This window comes from Nelusetta ayraudi, unplaced genomic scaffold, assembly GCF_046127955.1.
Source record: "Nelusetta ayraudi isolate G7.1 ecotype Tasmania unplaced genomic scaffold, CSIRO-AGI_Nayr_v1 ptg000059l, whole genome shotgun sequence".
NCBI lineage: Eukaryota > Metazoa > Chordata > Actinopteri > Tetraodontiformes > Monacanthidae > Nelusetta > Nelusetta ayraudi.
The window spans coordinates 3,929,792-3,955,147 of record NW_027466109.1 but is presented as its reverse complement, the minus strand read 5'-3'; the positions used below and the strand labels follow the sequence as shown (position 1 = coordinate 3,955,147).

General features: G+C 49.5%; 1 protein-coding gene across 2 annotated transcripts in view; it reads right to left on the bottom strand.

The window, feature by feature from the left end:
• glis1b (GLIS family zinc finger 1b) overlaps positions 1–25,356 on the bottom strand; it is a 70,530-nt gene that overhangs the window by 22,295 nt on the left and 22,879 nt on the right. For both annotated transcript variants that reach the window (XM_076039240.1, XM_076039241.1), the window contains 2 exons: positions 17,999–18,167; positions 15,339–16,872 (listed from right to left, as the gene is read on the bottom strand). In XM_076039240.1, coding sequence (XP_075895355.1) covers positions 15,339–16,872; positions 17,999–18,167 — 1,703 coding nt within the window. The remainder of the gene's footprint in view (positions 1–15,338; positions 16,873–17,998; positions 18,168–25,356) is intronic.

Here is a 25,356-nt window from a genome sequence, read left to right as displayed (position 1 = left end):
ACAGAAGGGTTGTTTTTAAATATAACAAAAAAAGTTCCAGTGAGTTAAAACTTTGGAGAAATTGCCACAGTGTAGAATGTAATTTTTTTCCCCCTCGTGCAGGTCCTGTAAATCTAAATGGATGCTCAACTCCACTCGACGCCCCCGCCGTGCTCTGATCTTTAGTGAAGGCTGCTGCTGACGGCAGGTCGGGTTACGGCGAAGGAGCGCGTCACACCATTCCTCTAATGGGCCTTCAGCTTCATCTGGGCTCAATAGTCGTCGCTGGTCTCCTTCATTCACTCAGCCAGCCTACCCGGCCTGGCCCTCCTATTCAACTGAGGCTCCATTTAATATGGGCGAAACCTAAGCCAGTCCCCAGTGAGCCGTGTTGGGTGACCGGCTTGGTCTCCGCGCCGTGTCCATCCATCGAGGCTTCGTCTGGCCAATTATGGCTCCACAATGGAGAATTCACAACAGAGCTGGAGGAAACCACAGGTCATCTACCTACTTCTGACCAATAAATCTGTAGTTATGTAGTTACAAGGATGATGAGAATCATTGTATGTGGCAAAATAAGGCGACAGGAGGCTGCCTGGTCGTGACATACGCTCACCGGCCACTTTATTAGGTACACCTTGTAAGCACTGGCTTCCTAGCATGGTGCCCACTGTCCTCTAGAACTTGGTTGCAACCAGCCATCATCTGACACTACTGTTGCCTTTCTGCGGCCTCCAGCCAGCCTGTCCATTCTGACCCCTGACCCCTGACATCAACAAAGCATTTTCCTCCACACAGCTGCTGCATTTTTTTTTTTCTCTTTTTGGCACCGTCCTCTGTAAACCCTGCAGATGGTTGCGATGTGGTGAGCAGCAGTTTTGTAAAAAGACCAACAGCTCGACCGCCATCAACAACCATGTTCACCACTTTCAGTGTCATTTCAATTCCCTGTATTCTCCATTCTGACGCTGGCTTTGAACTTCAGCGAGTCGTCTTCACCACGTCTTTGTGTCTACTAAGTGCAACGAGGTGCCGGGTGGCGGATTAGCTACTAGCGTAAATGAGCAGTCAAGCAATGTACCTAATAAAGTGGCCGGCGAGCACATATACATACTGTAGCAACATGACTGACACTGAGGCAGGCTGAGGCTGCAGCATGAGCGCGGGGTAAACCCCCCCCCCCCCGACCTTATCAACACACACGCACACACACACACACACACACACACACCGTTGAGCCGTGCAAAGCGTGGAAAAATATCTCCTGACCTCACGCTGGAAACACATTATTCTAAACTCTTGCCAATCAAACGGCCGGGATGGAAACGGGAGACACGGCGAGGGTGGGAAAGTTTAATAAAAGCCGTGGACGCTCCTCAGCGGCGGTCACGGCCAGACGCGGACCACGGCGGCTGTCGAAACATGGCGCCCAGGACTCGAGTGCGGAAAACAAACACGACTATTATTGACGTACCGAATGTGTGTATTTATGTAAAAGGGAATAATCACTCCGCCGCTGCTTTCTTTTCTGCAATACAAATTTGGGTCTGAATTAGAGCTCCGGGTTCGGTGAGGGGGAGCCGTGTTGATCATGTGGAGCGTGTTTTCACTCAAGGAGGTGGAGCAACAGTCGGAACGGCTGAGCGCGAGGAAGAAAAAGACCAGTAGGTACTGCGGCCTTCCGGGCCGGGAAAGTGTTGCTGCACTACTGGGCTTCACTACAGTTGGCTACTTGCCTTAATCGCCCTAACTGTGGTGTGCTTTATCACTGCTAAGCCCAAACAAAAACAAGGTTTTCTTGTATCGAGCTACTGTATTATGTTAAAAAAACTGGCTTGCGATAGATAGATAGATAGATAGATAGATAGATAGATAGATAGATCCATCCAGTAGCTTACATACACAGTTAGGGTAAGGAGGAATAGAGATCATGTGGATGTTTTGGCCTGAATCTTTGATACATTGGCCATGGTGGAGAAGTGTGTACAGGATTTTGCTGGTAGTGCAAGTAATTAGTAGACAGAGCAATGCATAATGATGTAAAACAATACCTGTTAAAAATAAAAAGGAATATTATATACATATTATAAACATATAATATAGTTCCTTTGGATAATCGATCATGCCTTGCTGAATGAAGTAGAAGTCCAGGAAGGAAAGTTAAGCTCTGAAATCCAGAAGAAGAAAGACCAGAAAGACTCGTTTCCTGCTAGAATGACCTCATCTCAACATGTAACGATGCACTTGGCACACTTAATGACGCAAACATTGAAAACACGAGCGAGGCGACGGTGAGGTGAGCGACACGTCGGGGCGAAGTCCAGACGTTTTGCACCAGACTGATTTCTGCCTTTGATATTCTGCGTAAAAACAACTTAGGCGACGCTAATCACATTAATTGCTTTAAACATGTTTTGCTTCGCTCCGAGTGGTGGCAAGCGGCTGCCTCGCCGCGACCGTCGGCGTCTCACTCCCGCCGAGCCGCTCGGTAAACACGCAACACGCAGATTATGGAGGCGGATCGGCGGAAGGTGCTGCCGGCCTGAGGGCTTCATGGGAAATGACTGCTGACTGGCAGGGGGGAGGTGGGGCGGCCACAGTGTCGGGGGGCTAAATGGCGGCAGTGTGCGGCGGCGCTTCCTCATTAGCGGGCAGCGGGAGCCGCGGGAGATGGAAACAAGCCGGCTGTTATGGGCCGAGCGCGGCTGCTGACGTGCGGGACGGCAATCAGATTAGGAGGCCAAATCAACGGTGAAGGAATTGAAAAGGCTCGAGAGGACTCCTCTCTGGGAAAAAAAAGTGCTCTCTCGCCGCTGCAGAGCTGACTCTCTGGAATTTCTGAGGGCTCTCGCTGCAGTTTGCCAGACGCTCGCCGTTGCGTCGTCGCTGGATAGGTCTCACCGGACCCGGTCAGCGATCGTCAATCGGGCCTCTGATTAATGACGGCGAGATTGGATTCGGTCATTTGGCTGCTTAGCAGCGTGACATTCAACACTGCTGGTGATCACACGCAGGGCGCTTTGTTGAGAATATAAGAAGCTCCAACGAGTCCAACCAGCTGTGATTAGCTTGATGGAGCCAGACGACTTAACAGGCACAATCAAGGGCGTGATTTATATATTTATTTATTTATTTGGTGGGCAAAAGGAAAACTGCGTGATACTGTGAACTGTGTGTGTGCTTGTGTGATATGGACTCAGGCCTCAGGCTACAGTCGCACAGCAGCTTAATAAACCCTTTTTAGGCCTAAAAGGGGAACGATTTGCCAGTTTATCATTTATTTGTGTTGGCTAACAGGAAAAAAAAATTCAATCAGTTGTCTAATTAATTGTGTTGAATCAGGTGCAACAGAATTTCTTTTGCTATATTTCTTCATTGTGAAGATTTTACGCTTCCTTATATTTTTTTCTCTCCAAACTCGGCTCGTGACTACAGCAGCCAATCACGTCTGGGACACCAACTTCCTGTCCGAGAACAGGTCACGTTAATTATGTTAAAATATCAGGTTTTGAAGCAGCACCCGCGGGACGTGACGCGAGTGAACGATCAGAACAGCTGTCTTGTTTCTGCGCTTTGTCGAATCGAAGACGTATGATGGGAGCCTCTCTGGGCCCGGGTTCAGTTCTGCCAGTGCATCGCACAGGTCGGCCCCGCCGCGCTCCGTGCCGCCAGGAGGGCCATCAACACTTCAGGATGTGTTTCTGCGGGGCCGAGCGGCGGAGCGCTGGAGCTGCGGATGAGAGCAACATGTGCGTTTAATCTGGCCGCCTTTGCAAAATGCCCCGTGGCAACCGCAGCAAAGAGCCGAGCGACGTAAATGGATGAAATTATATCCATATGATTCGATGAGACGGCTAAAAGGGGAAAGGGCAGCTTTTCTCATGCGCTCCGTCGGGATGCAAAATTAAACGCAGCTTTTTTTCCTGCAGCACTGGAGTTACATAGTTTACATATATCATTTCCACCAGCGCAGCAGCAGCAGCAGCAGCAGCAGCAGCAGCAGTAGCAGACGAGGCCGGACTGCTGCTGCTGCTGCTGCTGCTGCTGCTGGCAGCAGCGGGAACCCAAATTGAATTCAAGTTGGGGTTTTTCACCCCTTCCCCCTCTCCCCCGTCTTGCAAATGAATTCACACATGCTCGCTTTGTTTTCCTCTTTTCCCACTCGGTTCCTCTCCGCACTTTGTCTAATTTATGGACGGAAAAGATTGGCGTGCGCGCAGCAGATGACTGCGAGCGGCGAGGAGTGCTGTCCAGATGCAGCAGCGAGCGAGAGAGCGAGCGGGCGAGCGAGAGATCAGCCGAGAAATTGGTGGGAGGAAGTAGTCATGTAAATGACCGGAGAAATTGTCCTCAACAGCCATTTTGCAGACGTGGCCCCGGATAGTTTGAGGGGCCGGATTAAAAAAGAACAAAAAAAACCTACAACATTGATGGCACAACAGGAAGCGTTCCTATGATGACTTAATGAGGCTGCTTGCGTAATAAGTCGGCCCAGCTGGGGTCCCCACAGCCCACCCGCCCCCCCACCCCCACCTCGCTGGCCGTTTGCATGAGATTGAGCAGGAAGTGATGCATCTGTCGGTGCATGGCGGCGGTGGCCGGCGAGGCATCATGGAAGCACTTAACCTGCCGTGTTTCTGAGGACCGACCCGGCGTTCAAATGTGTACCAGCTTTGCGGCCCTGAATCAGATTAAAGGGCTAAGATGTGATTTCCTCTTTCAGCGGGGCAGCCTGGGGTTCACTGGTTCACCAGGGCTGCGCAGAAGGAAAGGGGGAAAAAACAAAAACAGGGTCAAGTTCCTCAAGAGAGGAGCGACTGTCAGCAAAGGGGAGGACGGCCTCATCTCTCTCTCCCTCTCTCTCTTTCTCTCTCTCTCTATTTCCTCTCTTCCCACAATATATAACATTTTCCTTCTGGGCAACAGCTTAAGGTGTAAAGAATGCTTTTCTCTCAAGGACATAATTCACGATTGACCGTCCGAACGCGGCTCAGCTGCACCGCTTATTTTGTATTAAAAAAGAAAAAAATCTTAAAAAAAATAAAAATCTAATAATAGATCATATTTCTGCTCGTCCCTAAATCAATATGTGAAGGGAAAAGCGATTACAATTTTTTTAACGTGTCACATTGTTGGCTTGGTTCCGCAGCCCTAACAGAATTATTGTTCTCTTTGGCACTTGAGGGCTTAAAGACATTTTCTTCTAAGTGTTCCATGATGGCTGTATTCGAGCAGGCTGGAGTGTCTGCCGAGGATTTGGCTCCCAGTCGGTGACAGGAATGTTTCCTTTTTGGTTTTTTTTTTAAGTCCTCTTATTGCCGGATGGCAATGAAAGAAAAGGGGATTATGATCAAATGAATAATTTCCTGGGGTTAATTACGTGCATATTTTTTTGAAGACATTTTTTTTTTTCATTTGAACTGGAAGCATTTTCTGACAATGTAAGGCTGGTGTTCATAAAATCAGAAAAAAAAAGGCCAAAGCATTGATCAAAAAGAAAAGAAAGAAACAAAGAAAGTAACATGTTGATTTACTAGAAGCAGAAGAGCGAGAACAGATCCCAGATCATCGCCATCCTGCAGACGTCAGGTGACCGAAAAGCAGATGGTCCTCTTGATAATTCAGCAAAAAATATTTTCACTTCATTTAATCAGGCTAAAATTTTGGCAGGCTGTGCTATCATTAGCATCATCCGGTGTCTTGCTGGTGGTGAAACCAGGAGTGGGACGAAGCTTTGAAGGAAGCCGAAAACATATTTGCACAAGTTGTGCAAATACGAGCTATATGGAATTTGGAGCATTAACCGAATCCTGCAGTGACGGCTTGCTAAAAGAGAACCGAACGCTCGCATCGCTTGTCAATAGTGACCATTTATAGGCGGCTAATTAGAGCAGCGTACAAAGCCTCCATTGGCATTCGCACCAGAAATCGGAGTCATCGCTGCGAAAAAAAAAAAAAAGAAAAACAGAAAAAGAAAGCCGGACCGTGGGCCTGGAGCAACCAAAATCCTAAACATGATCCGTGTTCTGATCCGGCGCCTGCACTGATGTTACTGGCAGACGGCGCGGGGTCCCGTCTGAGGGCGTCCTCTGACAGCGAGGCTTCAATCTGTCCGCCGTCGTTCACTCTCACCTGCCTCGTCTCTCACTCTCGCTTTCCGCCTCTCTGTTACCCCTGGGCTGCCAGCGAGCCGCAGCCTCCGGCCGCCGAAAAGCGCAGCGTCGCCCCAGACTGCGATTTTTTTTACAGCTTCATTTTCGCACATCGATTTATGTTCGCGAGTTAGGGGTCCTTCTCCTTTTCGCCCCCATGGCGATTCTCTCCGCTCACTCTAGATGGAAAAGGCTCTAAATCTGCAATGAGGTTAATACCTCCTTTCACTTTTGAAAAGTGGCTGCTGTAATTTTCCCTCATATCCCAGGGTAAAAATGAACCAGACCATGAGGGAAAAAAAACAGAAAAGAAAACCCAAATATGTCACATTACTCATTCAAACTGCAACACGTCTCATGATTGCTGTTGGGTTTTTTTTTTTTTTTTTCCATCTATCGAAGCTTCCTGAAATGGAGAAATTGGCACCTTGTGAGTTTGGACAGTGCCACACGCCTGGAAAGACGCCGCAGCTCCTGAAATTATCCATCCAAGGCTTCAGAAACAACAAATCCACCGCTAAACCGCAGCATCAATCCAGGAGAGGAGGCACTAATGGCGAGGTGGCAGCATTTAGCCGTGTCTGTAAAGCGCATAAAGTTACGAGTTTGCTTTCAGATGGGCACGCGCGAGTTTGCTCCTCTTTGTGGCCGTCCAGTCACATTGCGCCGGATAATAGGGCGGCTTTTGTTTCTATTTTGCGTGACATGACGAGAGCGAAGCCGCAAAAAAAAGGGGGAAGAAAAAAAAAAAAAGAAAAGCCTTTTTACCCATATGGAAAAGTGCAGTTGAGTTGACGCAGCTGTTTAAAGGCTCGCGCCCGCTGTGGCATACAAGTGGGCACTGAACTCCTTCACTGGGAGCTGACAACAAATAAACAGTGCGCAAGTCGGCCGGAGCTGCCAAGTCAAACGCCAGCGGCGATGCAGCGTTCAGACAGAAAACATGCCAGCAAAACTAAACAATGGGTCACAACATGGCATTGCCGTCAGCAGCAGCAGCAGCAGCAGCAGCAGCAGCAGCAGCCCAAGGACGAGGCAGCAGGCGGCAGGCAGGGCAGCGGTGCTAAAAGAATGTGTTTATGCTACCCCTTGTCGAGGAGGGGGAGAAGGACCAAGAAGCATTCTGGGTAAAAAAAAAAAAAAAAAAAAAAGGAAGCAAAAAGCAGCTGCCTCAAGAAACGTGTTGCAACCGAGATGCGCAGACGTTCGTTAGCTGCTGAGCTCGGCCTCGTTTCTTCTCTCCGCAGGGCTCCAGAGAAACGGTCGACTGCAAAAGAAACAAAGTTCTCTTTTGCTTTTCTCAAGTTTCTGGACACGGGTCCATTGTGATGTCATAAAGGGAACTCCCGCTGATCCCCACCCGCAGTGACAGCAGCACCCCACCTCAACTCAGAATGCCACCTTGACTTTGTCCTTTTTCCAAACAGAGGACTGCAAACAGAGGGCTAAACATGCAGCTCGGGACAGCTTGAGTACTTGTTTTGAGGTTGTTTTTTTTTGGTAGATCGTAAACTGTGCAAACGCTGCTCCGCTGGAGTTCAGGGATGAAAAATAAAGATCAGAAAATGGGGAAAATCTGGAAGCTGTAAGGCCCGATCGCTCGCTGGCCTGCAGAAAAAAACACATGGACTTGACGAAGCGCACACCTGATTCCTGCATAATTACAGCGGGGCCGACAACCTGGCACGGATCCCGCCGTCTCCCGCTCCTCGCTGATATTCTGCAGCAAATGTTTTCACATCTCCCCCTCGAAATTTTTTTTTTCCCGTGTGTTTTTGCGTTTGGTCCGCGGAGCCCCGGCTGCAGTTTACCCGTCCGTCCGTTTCAAACTATAACGCGAAACACTGTCTCCTCCCCAGCCCAGAAAACGCACAGATCACAGCGTCTCCTCTAAATCATGTATGACTCGCCGGGCCTTCTATAATGCGTTCCAGCACACCGCTGACACTGGATGCTCCTGGATGCGGAGGGAAATGACAGCTGCTGCTCGCCGCCGCCGCCGCCGCCGCCGCCGCCGCCGCCGCCGCTCGCCACCGCACGATGCCAGGCTGTTATGGGAAGCTGGAGGAACGGGACGGGAGATGAGAGAAGGCGCACCGACTTGAAAGGGCCCGACTTCCACTGCAATCCTGGCCCCGAATAACCGAACCAATCTGCTTCTAAAGCCCTGCATAATCCTTTTTACATCAATGTTAAACTAATTCCAAATTCCGAACAGAGCGAATGTGAAACAGATGTTGCGCGGCGAGTGGGAGACTTCTTCTTCTTCTTCTTCTTCTTCTTCCTGGAGATCTCCGGGGTGTAAAACTCTACAGTGGGGAGTTTTTTTGTTTTGTTTTTTTTTGGGGGGGGGGGAGTTCTGGGGGGGGTAACTGACTCTGAGCTTCACTGTTCCAACCTCCTCACTGCCCAGCTCCACTCGGTCGCACAACCTGTGAAATGAAATGGAGAAACAAACAAACAAAAAAAAACAACCTACATCGCCTCCGTTCATCCTCACGTGTCCCAGAGGAAGTGAAGAACTGATTCTCTCGGGGTGGCGGCCCCGACTCACTGACTTATTATCAGTCATTACAGTGGACGCGGTTTCGCTGGAGGCTTCGTCGGGTTTGACGCGTGTGACACTCAACGCCATAATGTACGCCTCACTCGGCGCCTCGCCTCTTCCATCTGGATCTCTCCCTGACAGGCGGCGCGGGTTCGGATCCACAGCGTTTGGATCGCACACACACAACTGCGCTTGTGCGTGCGCGCTAAGCTAACACTTGAAGAATGCGATCGCAGCATACCAAGTCTCTTGTCACGCGCGGCGCCTTGTCGTAGGCGTCCTTGGCCCAAACTTTTCACTCTCTGACGCCTGATCGCTGAAGACAAACTGGCCGCCTGCCTCGTTTTCCTCGGAGGTTTGTCAAAAATGAAAGCCCGTCGCGCTGGCGGGCGGAACAGTGCGGCAGTGAACTCGACACCCTCAATGTAAACACGTCTTTCGCTGCATAATTTATCTATATTTCAACGTGTTTATTTTGCACAGTAGCAACCATCCGCCGCACATGTACAGTGCATTAGCGGGCCGGCCTGCTGCTTGTGGTTTGGGTCTGGCTGGCTGATTGGCTGGCTGATTGGCTGGCTGGCCGGCCGGCTGATTGGCTGGCTGGGTGGAGGGATACCGCGGCGCAGGCTTTGTGGCGTGGCCCTGAGACAGAAGCCGTTCCTAAAAAAAAAAGTGTCTAAAAGTCCTGCTTGTTTGCACACAAAATGCACAGGCACACAGTGTTAGCTGCATTAGCATCTGATCATTTGGTAAATAGACACACGGACGCTTGAGAAAATGAACACACACTAGGCGAACACCGGCGGGCGAGTGCAGCTGCAGAGGAGAGGAGGATTTGTCCAAATAAAAAAACTTAAAGGATGTGCGGGGAAGATTTAGGGGCATCTAGTGGCTGGAAATAATATTGCAAACAGCGCTAATGGCAATCTCTATTTCTGATATTGTACCAGCTGCGATTTCAGGATCAAATCATGAAACAGCAGAGCAGTTTCCTGCATTTGCAAATGAAGACACACAATCTTTTTCATATGAGTGACTTTTATCAATCATCTTTTTTTAATTGCAGCCAACATTTTAAGAACTAGGCCTTTAATCTCCAAGTGTCACTGTTTTAAAAAAAAAAACACCTAAAGGGGTTTTGATCTTTGCGTCTCCTTGGGTGAAAACAAGCTCCAGTCTCGTTTATTCGATGTATCGGTAAACCGATCCGGCTCAGCAGAGAGGTTAAACTGATTAGGAACACAATCATGCCATAATCTCTCCGCAATGTGTAAGCATCCCTGGGTCTTCAGGTTTCCTCGTATCAACCAGCGTGATAAAAAGTGGGAGGAAATGAGGCAAACTCAAAATAGGGCATTCCAGACAAATGCGATTAAAGAGGCGGATCGTGTGTAGCTGTTAGCCAATAGCGGCTGAGAGAAGTAGCCGTGCCCCGCTCGACCTACTGAGGAGTGTAATATTGAGGAGCGTTGTTCCTCAATATTTTGAAGAATAACGCTAATGCTTATACAGTGTTACACTAATATTGAGTGTTTTTCAAGACCACGGATTAGAATGCCAATGATAACTGTGCCGTCGTTTGCTGACGATGAGCTGCTATCCCAAAGAGAAAGTTTTCCCTGGAGGATTTGTTTTTTGTTTTCCTGGAGATTTTGTTGCCTCATAAATGCCACATTTGCAATGCAAAAATGTTTGTGTCTCCTTGTCACATATAATTATAGCACATCTTTTTAATGGGAAAATCACTTTATTCAACCCCAAGGGGAAATTACTTTTCGTTGCAACTCCTACTCTACAAACTCAACGATGAAAGTCTTTGTACTTTGCAGATATAGAGATCGAAGCTAGAACTGGATACTTGTTATGTGTTCCACTTGCAACATGCAGCCGCATCACTGAAACTCTTGACATCCGTGCAAGCACAGCTGAAATGAAGAAGCTGTTTAACAACAATACGTGGCCACGTTGTGTCCCTGCAGCATTGAATCGGAACAGTGCTGCGTTAAAATCCCAATGATTGATAGCCGGAGGAAAAAAAGGGGAGCGGGAGGAGGTGGTGGTGGTGGTGCTGGTGGAGGTGGGGACTTGGGGGGTGTTATTGGCGAGTCGGTGAGAGTCCTGGACCACATTACTGCGAAAAGATTGAACGAAAAACATTTTTTGAGGGTCTTTTTCTTGGACTGACAAGAAGTTGGCCCGGCCCACTCGACAAGAAAAAACAACCACGATCCATCAGGCCTTTGGTTCACATGCCAAAACATCCGTCCCTGCCAGCGGCTCCACCATGCCGACATGGCATGTGGGCGGCGTTGGGTTTTATCAGCGTGACAGGCGCAGGGAGAGACGGCCGCCGGGCTGCTGCGCTGGATTATTGTGATTTTTCTATTTTTTTCTCCACGAGAAATTAGGACCTTGTAGCTACCAGGCGATGACTGACAAAGTGAAACACGATTTAGTGGCTAGCGGAGCGACGGAGGGACCGTCAGATGGACCTCTCCGGGTGGACGGCTGCCAGGTCCCCGGCTGGGCCTGCTGTGGTCTGGGCTCCAGAGGCCGAGCTGGCGGACGGGACGGCGTCGCTTTCTGGTGGCGTTCGAGTTTCTCACTGACGTGCCGAATCGGTGACCTCTCTCAGCTGTTCAGCCCGATTACCATTAAAAAACTACCACTAGTGTGTGTGTGTGTGTGTGTGTGTGTGTGTGTGTGTGTGTGTGTGTGTGTGTGTGTGTGTGTGCTCGGAACCCTTTCTGAAGCTAATTTACTTTCCACGCTTGCCCGAGTCTCTCCGGTCAGTTTAAACGTCCGCAGATTTTTACCATTAAGCACAAAATGTGACTACAACTCGGGTTCTTCTTTTTTTTTTTTTTTTCAAACGTCTCGTTTAGCCAAGGCATTACATGCTACTTTAGAGTACGAGGAACGTTTATTTAGCTTCTGGAAAGATTTTTTTTTTTTTTTCCTACTTTTGCGGCCCCTACCTGAGCCTTTCTAATTGCAGACACACCGTGTGAGTTGAGAGTAAAAAAAAAAAAAAAAAAAAAAAAAAAAGTGCAACGGCTGCAGCCGCTCCAGACGAGCCGGAGTTGTCGGAGGCTCCCGACGCATTAATATCAACGTCACTCGCCGCCCGCACTCGGCGCTCGGGCGACTCCAGTTTCAGAAGGAAAAGTCGGGTCATGTGCTTAACCTCAGTTTTAATTAGCTAATGGAAGTCCCCGCTCGCTCTAATGCGCCCGAGCTGATTGCCCGCAAAAGACTCGGTTTTACGGCTGCCAAGAGTCCACATCCTCGAAATAACACGCAGGCCGAGTGATTTTCTCCACTGACCTAAAATAAAGACCAACGAGTGACACATAAAAAATATGTCCGCTGATTAGAAAAAAAATTGCTCTCTTACACTTTTCCCCCCCCACTGTGCCTGAACATCCAAGTTTCCTTCAGCAGGTTTTGGTATCTGTCTGGGCCTTTTTTCTTCTCCTGTGTCCCAGTCCCACTCAGTAGCTGCTGCTGGCTGCGTTTCAGCACTTTTTGAATGTGAGAAACTCTTTTTTTCCCACCTCTGGCTTTAACAGGAGTGACGTGGAAGATCTGGAATGTGGAAATGCAGCACGCCAGGCAACGTGTTGTCTGCTCAGGTGTTACTGCTGCATTATCTCCTAATGGGCTTTGTGCTTTACTGCAGAATACTTCTTCATCTTCTTCTTCATCTTCTTTTTCTGCTGCTGCTGCTGCTTTGGGCCGCTCTCTCTCACACCGGCCGGCTTCAGGCCAAACTTCAACACAAAGCCTTTTGCACTGTCACTGACTTTGATTTGTGACTTTCTCAAAATGCCCCGTCTCGCTAAATTTAAAGATCCGAGCAAACAAAAACTGCTGACTCGGGCTCCAAATATAACCTCCCTTTACATTTTTAAGCACGCTTTTTGTTTCCAGTAGCGGCAGCAGAAAAAAAAACAAAAAAAGAACTGCACCGCCGCCTGAAGTCACCCTGTCCTTTCCATCCAGGGAGCTTTGGTGGTTTAGGGAGGATATTTTCTGACCAGTCCCGTCTTCAGACTCTTTAAATTCTGCTGGCCCGGCCTCTGACGAAGCAGAGCAATATCAGGAGTCTGGGGACCATGTCGGGTGTGTGTGTGTGTGTGTGTGTGTGTGTGTGTGTGTGTGTGTGTGTGTGTGTGTGTGTGCTCTGGCTGGATATATTTTTAATATTTATGCAGACGCACGAGGGGAGAAAAAAAATGTAATAAACTAAAATAACAGGCGAATTAGGCATGAAACACAACAGGATATTGCGGCGAGATTATGTTGTTTCCTCTCTGCCGGTGTGTCCCTCAGCACAGGCCTTCCCCACTGAAGAGCCCTCGGCTCATTGTAATGGGTGAGGAGAGAGCAACGCGTTTTCCCAAATGGATGCAGAACCTTTTTTTCCCCCGATAAGAAAGTGACACGGCACCCAGATGAGGGACACCGGCGCGTCTGGGCTCCTCTCGTGGCGTTGTGACTCCAGGGAGCAGAGAGAATGGACGAGCGGTGGAGAGGAGAGAGACGGGAGTCGGCACTCGAGAGGGGTGGGGGGGTGGAATCTGTTGCTGGGAAGGACGGTGATCAGCTGCTTGTTTTTCCTTCTTTCTTGGTTCATTTGCTTGTAAAAAGAAAAAGTCTCATCTGTTTCCTCTCCACTAAAATCACTCGCATTCTTGAATACCTTTGTCTATTGCGCGGCTCTGACAAACACTGAAGGCATCGGAGCCCCAGGCCAAAAAACCCAGCCAGAAGAAAAAAGGAATAAAGCAACCTAAAGATTCAGGACTGCGAGTACGAATTCTCCTCGCGAGCTGTCCTGCATGCGCCCGGCAATTCTATGTGTATATATGTCTGCGCATGGCCAGAATACACGTGGGGAGCGTGTTTATTTTCCCTGGCCCTCCGAGTTTATCTGCCACATCAACATACATCAGGTCCCCGTTGATTAGACGTGTTGATTTAGGCCCGAAAAATGTCTCACGGTCGTGTTTATCCTGCAGGCGGCGGCGTTACTGTACACGGAATCAATACTTCCTATTGTGAGCGACGCCGCAAAACAATGCACCCATTTTTGTATTGCAGTGTGTGCGTGTGTGTGCGTGTGTGTGTGCGCGCCCCTGACGTCTGCAGACACAGTGCAGTTACGAGTCCACACTGAGCTGAGTTGTTCCAGCGCTCACATATGGCAAACATCCCCGATAACGCACATAAACAGACACACACCGGCTCGCGCACACACACACACACACACACGCAAACACACACACACACACCTTCACAGTGACACATTCATGCAAACACCTCTCGCCACACATTCACACGCCGAGCCTTCGCCCAAATATGACATCAGGGCCTCGGCTGGATGAAAGGACACACGCGCACAGACACACACAAGCAACACAAACGAATGTGAAACACATCTGAGTAATTGAAAGCCCAAGTGGAGACGTAGGAAAGCGGAAAATTGCTTCCAACTTTTTTTCTTTCTCTTCTCTCCAGGCTGAAGGAAGCGGCGGCGGCTCCAACTCTTCGGAGCGCCGTGTGCGATTTCCACAGGCGGGCCGATGAACGAAATGAAGTTTTGCTATTAACGGGGCCTCTTACCTCAGCTTATTTTACAAGCACAGCGTTATTAAGAAAAAATAAACATGAGTTGCGTTTTCTCCGCCAGGAAGAACGACTCTGAGACAAAACAGGTGCTTGTGGCAATATTGCACCCACTCCCCCCCCCCCACACTCCCTCCTCCTTCTGCCAATAATTGAAACTTGGACGTCTTCCTGCGCGAGAAGAGCTTTTTCGATTCTGACACAGGAGCCTTTTTTTTTTTTTTTTTTTTTTCTCTTTCGGAGCGGAGCTGCGAAGCGAGCGCAGGACGATCCGGGGTGTTTGGTTAGGACGGCGAGCCAAGCTCACTTTAATACTTGTGGGACGGCTCCGCGTTTAAAGCTCCCATTTAAAATGATCAAGTGTAGGCATTGTTTGGTTATGTTAACCATATGTGTTGGCTTTTCGGGGGGATCCCAATCCCCTCCGCGAGAAAACAGAGTGCCCGTGAAAATAAACACGGCTTTGGCCCCTACACAAATTGTGGACTAATTGTGTATTTTGACTGAATCATTCTTAGCGGGTTGGAGGGATTTTCTTTTTTTTTTTCTTCTTCTTCTTTTTCCGTCGGCTGGAGGGACGGCGGCGACTGGCAGCTTGACGTTGATTAGTGTGTTGACTTACGCAACTGGAGCCTTACCTGTAAAGAACAGCACCACCAAATATGTTTGGATGGACGGGGTAGTGCTGCTTTTACAGCGGCTCCGGTCTTTTTTAGAAACAATATTGTTGTTTTTTTTTTGTAACACATTTTGCTTAAAAAATGGAAAGTTCTCTTGACTAATCGGCAAGTGCAGACTTGGTTTTGGAAAAAATTGGAGGAATATCTCACCAAGGCGACACACACAATTTTATGCTTCAATTACGAAAGAAAAGGAACGGCGGTAATTAATCTAACGTTAATTAATTATGGTTTTCCCAAATAAGTTGCATGGAACGGTTGTAAACTACCAGATGCCATTGGATGCCAGTGTTGTTTGACACTTTTCTTTTGGTGTTTGACTTTGTGCGACTTTGTGTGACTCACCATGCACTTGTTGGGCTTCTCCCCCGAGTGGACCCTCATGTGGATGAGCAGCTTGTAGCGGGCGTTGAAGGGCTTGTAGCGCCGTATGCATCCCGCCCAGAAGCACGTGAAGTCTTCGCCCTTCCGCTGGTCGATGTGGACCTTCTCAATGTGCCTCACCAGCTCCTCCTGCTGCTCGTAGGCGGCGCTGCAGTCTATCCAGCGACACGCCTGCTTGTCAGACAGCGGCGCTCCTACACCTCCGCCGCCGCCTCCTCCTCCAGCGGCCGCTTCTTCTCGCTCGGTGGCGGTCTGAGCCCCCGGTGGGCTGCCGGCGGTCGCTTTGAGTCCCAGCGAGGAGTTTGGTGCCGTCTGCTGGCTTTGGTGGTGCAGCAGGCCGCCGTGGCTGGGCCCCGCGTACTGGTGCAGGTGGTAGGGCGGAGGCATGGTGGGCCGGGAGAGGTGCTGGTGGGGGGGACGGAGGCGCCCGCCGTGGCCGCCCACGTGGTGGTGGTGCTGGTGCTGGTGGTGGCCGTGGTAGTGGTGGTGGGGGTTGAAGAGCTCGTCCTCGCTGGGGGAGAAGTCATCCAGGGGCTCCTGCTTCAGGGCCCCTCCTCCGGCTCTTTGGCCCCCGTCCAGGAGGCCCCCGGCCTCGGGATTCGAATGCAGCATCCCCGACATCAGGCTGAGGAGCCCCAGACCCTCCGAGCCCCCCACGGCTGCTGCAGCCGCACCCCCACGTACCTGCAGCATGGAGCCCTGGTTCTCGCACAGCCCCGGGTTGGGCCCCTGCTCCAGCTCCACCGAGGACACCGACGAGGCGCAGGAGGATGAGGAGGAGGAGGAGGCGGAGGAGGAGGCGGACAGCAGACAGGTGGCGGGTGAGGACAGCTGGCAGCGCTCCTGCAGCAGCGCAGCCTGCTGGGGGCTGCGGCGAGGCGGGGGCCGCTCCCTGCAGGGGGCGGAGGGCGGCGAGGCGGACGAGCAGGACGAGGAGGAAGAGAAGCCGGCTGCGCTGCCGGGCGACGGCAGCTCGGTGCGGAAGCCGTTGACGCGGGCCACCATGGACATCTGGCAGGAGGCGGAGGAGGAGCGGATGATGGCGGTGATGTTGATCTCCTCGGTGGACGACGGGCTCGCCGTGGCGCTGGCCGCCGACTGCGAGGAGCGCCGCTTCAGACCGGCGGTGCCGCCGAGCAGCCGCGCTGAATGACGGGAGCCCGGCGGGGACAAAGCCGGCAGGGAGGAGTCTCCTTCATTACTATTAAACGGCTGCGCCGCGTCCCCTGACAGAGCGCCGCCCGCGCACGCCCCGCTCACGCTAGCGCTCTGCGGCGGCGCCGCCACCACGCCACCCATCTCGTGGCCGAGGCAGCAGTTCGGGAAGCCGCCCTGGGGCGCCGCCGGGAGCCTGCGGCCGGGGTTGGGGGTCTTGTAGCCCGCCGGGCTCTCCTGTTTGATGGAGTAAGGCAGAGAGGAGAGGGGCCCGCTGGTGGCGGCGCAGCCGGGGCCCGGTGAGGCCCCAGACAGGGACCTCTGGAAGGCGGAGGAGGATCTGTGAGCGGGGGGTGGGGGGGGGGCACAGACACAGGGAGGAACATGAGCGCTATTAGCTCGCAGGCTGTTGACAGACGGCGGCTGGTTGATCCTTCTCACCGAGCGGCAGCAGCACCGGCCAGGCTCAGTTCCACTCAAAGTCAACATTAAGACCCGCTGACCCCGAAATACAGACAGAGACAAAACCACACAACTACGTCCAGTCGTGTAATGAAGGGTTGTGACTCTCCAAAATTGTGTTTATGAATAAACGCAACAGGATCTCCTGCTAGTGAGGCGACATGAATGGGCATTTATGACGAAGAGTTGGGAGAGTTGGGAGTGGGGGAGGGGTTATTGGGGGGGGGGTCGCTACTGACATGGCTTTGATGGCACAAAGGGGTTAAAACCCAACCCAACATTGGGGGGATAAATAGGGGAGTCACCTGTTTTTGGTGGCATAATTGCGGCCTATGAGGGGTCGGCGTTTACAATACTGTGTATTATGGTGGGAATCTCTGCCCCGCTGAATGGGGAACCCGGCTCGGGTTTCTCCATGCGTCGCTGTGATCTCCGACATAATCATTCCTGTCAGTTGGCTCATTATGGATTTTGTCCAGAGCCCCTGAGTGATGTGAGAAGAGTTCTCTCTCTCTCTCACTCTCTCTCTCTCTCTCTTGTCCCGGCTGTCCCATGAAGGAATCGTCTTTGTCTCTCGCCCACCTGAGCACGCTCGGGGGAGGGAGGAGCCACGACGCTCGCGAGGACTCCGCAGGAGGAAGACATTGGGGCTGTTGTGGATAAAAAGTGGACTTGTCAACACAGAACGCGGCGTATCCTGTCGGGCTGCGGCGGGGAGACACTGAGAGGGGTGAAGAAACGCTGTTTGGGTTCAGGAGGCCGAAGTTAGACGGGGGAGAAAACGGGAGGCGAAAGGACAGAAAGCTGAATGTATTTTGTTTGACGTGACCAACAGGAGTCCACGTGTGTGCAACAGAAAAAAGACCATTACTGGAGAAAATAAATGCTGCTCTTTGGACCACATGGGGTTCATTTTATGGGCTCTCTGATTCACGGTAGCAAAGATAATGGAAAACACATTCACCGTATTGTCTACGAGCTAACCGTTAGCGACAGCCACTCACCGGGTGTCGTCTTGCAGCTGGAGGTCGGCCATGTGGACGCTCTGGGCGTAGATCCCCTCCAGGTGAGCCCCGACCAGCAGCGGCATGCTGGGATCGCAGCGCAGCAGGGCCTCGTCAGCGCCGGTCAGCTCGCCGTCCACCTCCTTGTCCAGGCAGAAGGCGCCGCTCGCTGGAGGAGAAGCAGCAGGGAGCAGGAAAGAGTAAGAGAGCAGAAATCATTCCGGCGCAGCAGAGCTGATGAATGCCCTCCAAATAATAACTGTTTTACGACGGGACGCAGGCCATCAACAACACGGCGGAGGGGGTTATGAAAATACTGGCCATCCCACAACACCATGTGATCACGCGGAGCTCTTTGGCAATAAACACAGGAACCATAAAAACTCTAATACTACAATTACTACTAGTACCAATAAGATACTACCACTGCCATTGACAACAACAATAACAATAGAAATACATTAAATATTTAAGAAAAAAAAAGAAATAAAAGAAAACTATGGCATATACTGTATGACTGGCACAAATGTTGTTAAATATCTTAAAAATGAACAAATTCTAACGGAGGAATTTGACTGATGCCGTGAGCTAATTTACACAAACGTAATTTAGACAAGTTAGTGACTACATTAAGTATTTTGAAACATCTGTATAGTTTGTAGGTACCATACATTTCTATAGATTTAACAAATAAAAGACCTGAAATTGAAAAGAAAATGAAATTGGATAAATTCTCAAACATAACTTAAAGTTACCAGTTGAGATGAATTTACATCCATCCATCCATTTTCAATACTTGCATCAGGGTTGCAGGCAAATACAATACAATAAACTATGATATTGTAAATCAATTCTTGTCTAATACTGTATTGTAATTTGAGGGTAGAATGTTCTCATAAGTAAGCATGTTTTTGCAATTCAGTCATGTTTGATCTTTAAAACCAAGAATAGGAGTGAGACAATGAAGAAGAAAAGAAGAAAAAAATAAAATTGAATATGGAGATATGTGAGTAATTGAAGTGATGGCCTCACTGTACTGGGAAATGTCAGTGAATGGTAAACCGATCCTCCCTCACTCATTCACTCGTGTCGGCGTCCCCTCCTCCAACTTCCCTAATTCAATTTCTCAAATTAAATTTTCTCCTCACAGTCTTATTGCCGCTCTTATCACACACTAACAGATATTTTTAATAAAGACATCCAAATATTTTCAGAGGAGTAAAAAAAAAAAGGTCTTGAATGAATGGAAAATACACAAGGTGGAAAAGATGAATTTGAGGTGAAAATGGAGGCAGATAAGGAAAAAAGGGCCGATGGGTGGAAGGGGGTGTTTTTTGTTTTGTTTTGTTTGTTTTTTGGAAAATATCTACGCAACAAGAGGAAACTGGAAATCAGTGACAATCCTCGGAACGTCTTCAGTCATTTCTCCTGCAGCTGATGCATGGTGAGCCCACTCCAAGTTCCCGCTGCTCTGAGAGGGAACTCAGAGCTAGCAGGCCGTTAGCGCCGCCGGGCAGCCGCACAGCCACACTGCTTTCACTCACAGCCGTAACACAGAAGGCGAGACGTCTTTCAGCGCCGGCCTGTTTTAAAGCGGTGCAAATCTGTTTACCTAAATCTTGGCCTTCTCCTCTCTCTCTCTCTCTCTCTTTTTTTTTGTTCCACTCTGTTTTTTTTTAATACATGTTGGCAGCGTTTACAGCCTGGTTTCTGTGTGAAAAGCCAGCTGGGATCAGCTTGAGGCGTCGAGTTGGAAGAAAGTCAAGCGGCACGTCCAGAGGTGATATCAGTCGCACTGCAGACGACCGACATCATGACAGATTTTTTTTTTACTCAGCTTCGACCCTCCGGAGTGCAGGAAGCACAATCAACCCAACAGGAACTCTTTCATCACAAAGAGCTGGACAGAAACAGGCAGATTGTTACGGAGGCACAGATCCACATGGAGTCATTAACGTGTCAAACTCTCACACACACACACACACACACACACACACACACACACACACACACACACACACACACACACACACACACACACACACACAGAGCCAAAGTTGTGGGTCAGCAATGTGTAAAGCTTGTTCTGTAGTTTCTTCTGGTCTTGATTGAATCAATTGGACTCATAATTAATGCATCCAATTAGTACAAGCAGCAGCTTTTATTAAAGTTTTGTTGAACATTCAGTTGTAAATTATAAATGATGCTCATCTTATTGGAGTTTCTCTGTTGACCCGTTTAAAGATTTTAGTTCTGAAAAAAATAGCAGTTTTGAAAAAAAAGATTTATAGGTCTAATTTGTCAGACATACACAAACAAGAGAGGTAATACATCTAATATACTGGACTGACAAAAATTATGTAGAAGTTATTTTCACAAATAACAAAAGTTACACAAAGAAACTGAGCAAAGTTGTGTTAAATTGTTTTAAAAGGATTTTTTCCCCCTACAATTTAATGTTAATTTAATTGTTTCTCTACCTTCTCTATTTTTCTAGTCTATTCAATTCTGTGTTTGCTTATTTAAAAGCCTTTTGTTTTTTAATAACATCTGACTTTCACACGTGTTTTTCATTACGCCTCGCCGTACACAGGCCTTCCTCCTGCATCACGTGTCCAACTCCACGAGGCTCTGAAAAACACCCAGCGTCACTCTGAGAGTTGCGTCACGCCGAGCGCGAGTCGAGTCGAATCCTGCCAGCGACCCACTGAGCGTGTGCAGGATGCTTGGATCGAGGTGTTAAACGAATTCTCGATGCGCCGTCCTGCGGGCTTTCCAGCTCGGCTGCAGCAGCGCAATCAGTCATGCAGCCTCCTGAACACACGGCAGGCTTGGCTCGGAACCCAGTTGTGTACTGGCTGGTGGTTGAACGTGTGGTGCCGCCGAGGTGACAGGGAATGGAGAGGAGGCACTGCGTGCTGATTTATGGTCTGTCTGCTCAGTCAGGCAGCTGCCACTTTGTCATGCTTTTCATTCCTTTGGCCCCAGATTTGAATTCCTAAATGTTGCGTACTGTGGGGGCGGGGGGTGGGGGGTGGGCGATGCAAAAGGCTACAGAAATAAATACAGAGTTGCAGATAACATGTTATCGTGGACGCGTGGGCGCTATCCTGCTGATTTCAAACTTGGTTAATTAATTGCACGTGTAAAAAAAAATCATAGAGGTAAGTATTTTTCTTTAGCTTGTTAACGTGGAAGTGCGGTTTTATTTGTATTTTTCTGTGTTTCAGATAACATTTTACTTTTGATTACAATAAAATAAAAACACTGAAAAGTTCCGAGTCTGCTGAAAGACACATAGATTTAAAATTGTGACCCAATTCCAAATCTTCTCAAGAGGAGTAACTTCACACAAATAATAATTATTATAGAAAGATCTTTGCAGCTCTGCAGCAAGGATTAGTTTTACCATCCACTTTGTGATATCACACACTGCTGATTTCCAGAACTGAGTGACTGAACCGACATCTTCTGAAAAAGTGGAGTAAGAAAAAGAAAGTAAGGGATGAACTCTTTTCTCCTGTTCAGACTAGAGACACTTACCCAGTCTTATAAAATGTTGTTTGAAATTCTGACCCCCAACGCAGGGACACTAATTTACAGTTTCTGTTTATACATGAATGATAATCTAAAAAAAAAAACAAACCAAGAGTTGAGGAGAACTGTGTTCATTTCCAGGGTGGGATGTTGCCCTGATGTTCACAGTTGTAAGCACTTAGTGCCATTATGGGCCGATGCAGCGGAGCCAAGGAAAGAAAGAAAGAAAGAAAGAAAGAAAGAAAGAAAGAAAGAAAGAATGAAGAAAAGAAAGAAAGAAGGAAAGAAAGAAAGAAAGAAAGAAAGAATGAAGGAAAGACGGAGACAGAAGGAGTCACGGTGCCAGAATCACCCGCAGCAAATGTTGTGTTTGTGTGTGCAGGGCTGTTGGTTCTTGTGCTGACTCACTCCCCATAGAGACCCACTGATGTCAGCGCTGCCAACTCAACACACCAGCACCAATAAAAAGCTCTTTGTCAGCCGCACGCTCCCTCCTCATTGACACACACACACACACACACACACACACACACACACACACACACACACACACACACACACACACACACACACACACACACACACACACACAAACAAACAAACAAACAAACAAACACACCAGACCAATACGATGTGACGTCTCGGGACTTTGCATCATCATGGAGCAGCATCTTCGGAGGTCACACGGGCACACGAGGGGAAGAGTCGGAGTGTAATCACTGCTGATGAACAGGGTCGGGTGGGGGGGGCATTTACGGACTTGTTTGAAAGGCAAACGAGGTTCCCGTCAGCCAAAACCAACCCCTTCCTCCTTCCCCCTCCCCTGCTGTGATGTCATTGTCCCGCTTCCGCCGTGGCTCCAGGATCAGGAATCCAGGAGGCAAAGTGCTCACAGGTCCTGATCCTGGAGCCGCTCGCTGATGAATGAATGAATGGAGGCGAAGAACCAACGAGGAGCAGGGACGCTGAGTGAAAGCAGGAGCGACAGGTCTGACGACTGCACGGCCACTCGCTCCTTCACTAATGACGCTGATTGATTGGCTCAGCACGCCTCATCTGCCGTCCAAGTTCTGTTGCTGTTGCTGCAACGCCAACTGGTGCTGGAGATCAGCTTTGGAAAAAAAAAAAAGGGGGGGGGGGGCGACTGGCCTGGGTGACTAACATCTGAGTCACCGAGCGGAGCAGACGCACGTCTAGGATCCAGCTCGGCTCTCCTCAGCACTCGTCAGGATGAGCACGCAGCCGAGGGATTGGCGTCCAAGAGAGACCGAAGACGGCGAAAGCGAATCAACCCGAGGAGGACAAAAAAAAAAAAGAAAGAAGAGAAAACAGAAAAAGGAAACAAAGGTGCTCTTTTCCACCCCGCATCTGAAGAGCAGATGTTCCTGCCGGCGTTATTAAGTGTAATTGGTGGTAATCTGTGGTGATTTTTTATTTCAGTGACACTTCATTTTCTATAATTCTCGCCCTCTCCCTTTCAAGTCGCATAAGCGGCCGCGTGTTAAGCGCCAGGGCGAGAGCGTGCGTGCTTGTGCCAGCGTTTAATGCCTTCGAGTGTCGGGCGAGACGTGCGGGTAGGGGGAGAAGAAGAAGGGTTGAGGGGGGGGGGGGGGGGGGAGCTCCGATGAAAAGCAGATGTGGGCCACTGCCGGATGGACGAGAGAGGGAGAGAGAGAGAGAGAGAGAGAGAGAGAGAGAGAGAGGGAGGACGCGCTCAGGATGGTGGAGGTGGAGTTTTTGACGCAAACAGCTGCACCTGAGGCACGACGAGCCGCCGCCACCGCAAGACGGATGCCTCTGGAAATGCACTCCGACACCTCGACTGGCCCCACTTTGGCACCATAAATCATAATACTCAACGCTTAAACACTTACCAAAGATCACCCTGTGCCCGCCCCTCCACATCCTCCTCACCCTCCTCCACCACCTCCCCGTCCTCCTCCTTCACTCCGTCCTTCAGCCTGAGACGAGTGTGTGACTTTTGTCAGACACGGCAAAAGTCTTCACATTCTGTGCCGAACTACTAAAGTGTGGTTCTGAAATGTACATAAGTGAAAAAGAAAAAATGAGTTGTTTTTTTTTTGTTGCCATTATTGAATCAATATATTTTTTGATATATTTCTTCCAATGCAAGACGTGCAAACTACAAACACTTGTGTGTGTACAAATCTAGGAAGTAAAAGTAAAAAATCTACTCAATACAGTAATGAAGCATTTGTGCTTTGTTACTTTCCACCTCTGGTGACAGCATACAGCGGGACTTTGCAGAAAGATGCTCCGCTCGTCTGCAGCATATGTTGAGCATTAGGCACCAAAGCCTTTCCCGGGCCCTCTCAATCTCATAACTCATGTCTATATCTGTGTCTGCGGCACAGGCCCGGAACTTATTTGTTTGCTTAGTAACGGACGTATGATTGAAAAACCCGAGGGCACGACTAAATGAAAAATAACATTGTCTGCAGCGAGAGGGCTCCTCTTAAAGCAGGTGCGGGCCGAGGAGAAGGAGAAAAACTATTAAGTTACAGCCGGAGCGGCGGCGATGTCGGTGTTTTCGCAGCCGGGGAGCCGCTGCGAGCAGACATGAGAACTTTCACGAGGATAAAATCAATTTGCTCGAGCCGATTTTCGACGAGGCGTCTTCTTTGTTTCTCATGGTCGCCGCAACCCGGCAGCGGCTCCAGAGACGCGGACGCGCTCTCGGCGCTGAGCTCACTTCAAACTCCACAAAGAGGGGAAAGACGTTGTAAAAAGGCATCAGTGTGACGAGTGAGAAACGACCAGGAACCAGGAGATCCTCGCGGGAAGCGTGCGGGTTCGTGAAGCTGCTGAGAGTGGCTGCAAATTTCAATGTCACGCTGACGGAGAGTCGAGCCTTCCTGAGAAAACACGAGGCCTCGCAGCATCGAATCAAATCAATCCACATTTTTCTATATTGCGCCATATCGTAACAAAGCCCTTCCTGGCCCAAGTCACATTCTTATAACAAACTGTTCCAACTGAGAGCAGCACTGATCTACCAGCAAGGAAAAACTCTGCTTTTTTAAAAGGCAGAAACCTCGAGTGGATCCTGACTCTTAAATTAGAAGGAAGACGGGGGTCGACCGCTGAAACCAGAGAAAAGCAGAGCATTCAGGTGTCGATGAGCGAGAAGAGAAGATCAGAAGCATAGAAAGAGAGAAAACAAACAGCGAGAACAATAGCGAGCAGCAGCAGTCCCAGTGGAACCCCAGGACAGAACAATAGGAGCAGCAGTACAGCAGTCCCAGTGGCAGGCTATAGATAGCAGACAGTGTCGACATTGTTTCTTATTTTGGGGACCATTCAGACGGTTGTGATGTGGTGAGAATCCCAGTAGATCAGCGGCAGCTTGTGAAACACTCAGACCAGCGGCCCGCCTGGCACCAGCAACCGTGTTCACCCGCGTTCACAGTCGCTTCAAATCTCCTTTCTTCCAAGTTCTGATGCAGGATTTCAGCTTCAGCATATCACCTTCACTGCATCTAAAGGCCTATATTCAGTTTTTGCCATGTGATTGGCTGATTAGCACTTGGTGCTCATAGGCCTTTGGATGTTCTTCCTCTCTCTCTCTCTCTCTCTCTCTCTCTCTCTCTCTCTCTCTCTCTCTCTCTCTCTCTCTCTCTCTCTCTCTCTCTCTCTCTCTCTCTCTCTCTCTCTCTCTCTCTCTCTCTCTCTCTCTCTCTCTCTCTCTCTCTCTCTCTCTCTCTCTCTCTGTCCCACCTGATTAAGCTAATTAAAGCTTTACACTTGTCACCACCTGGTGGTGGCAGCCCGTCACTGGCTAGCGTCCTCCACACTGTCCA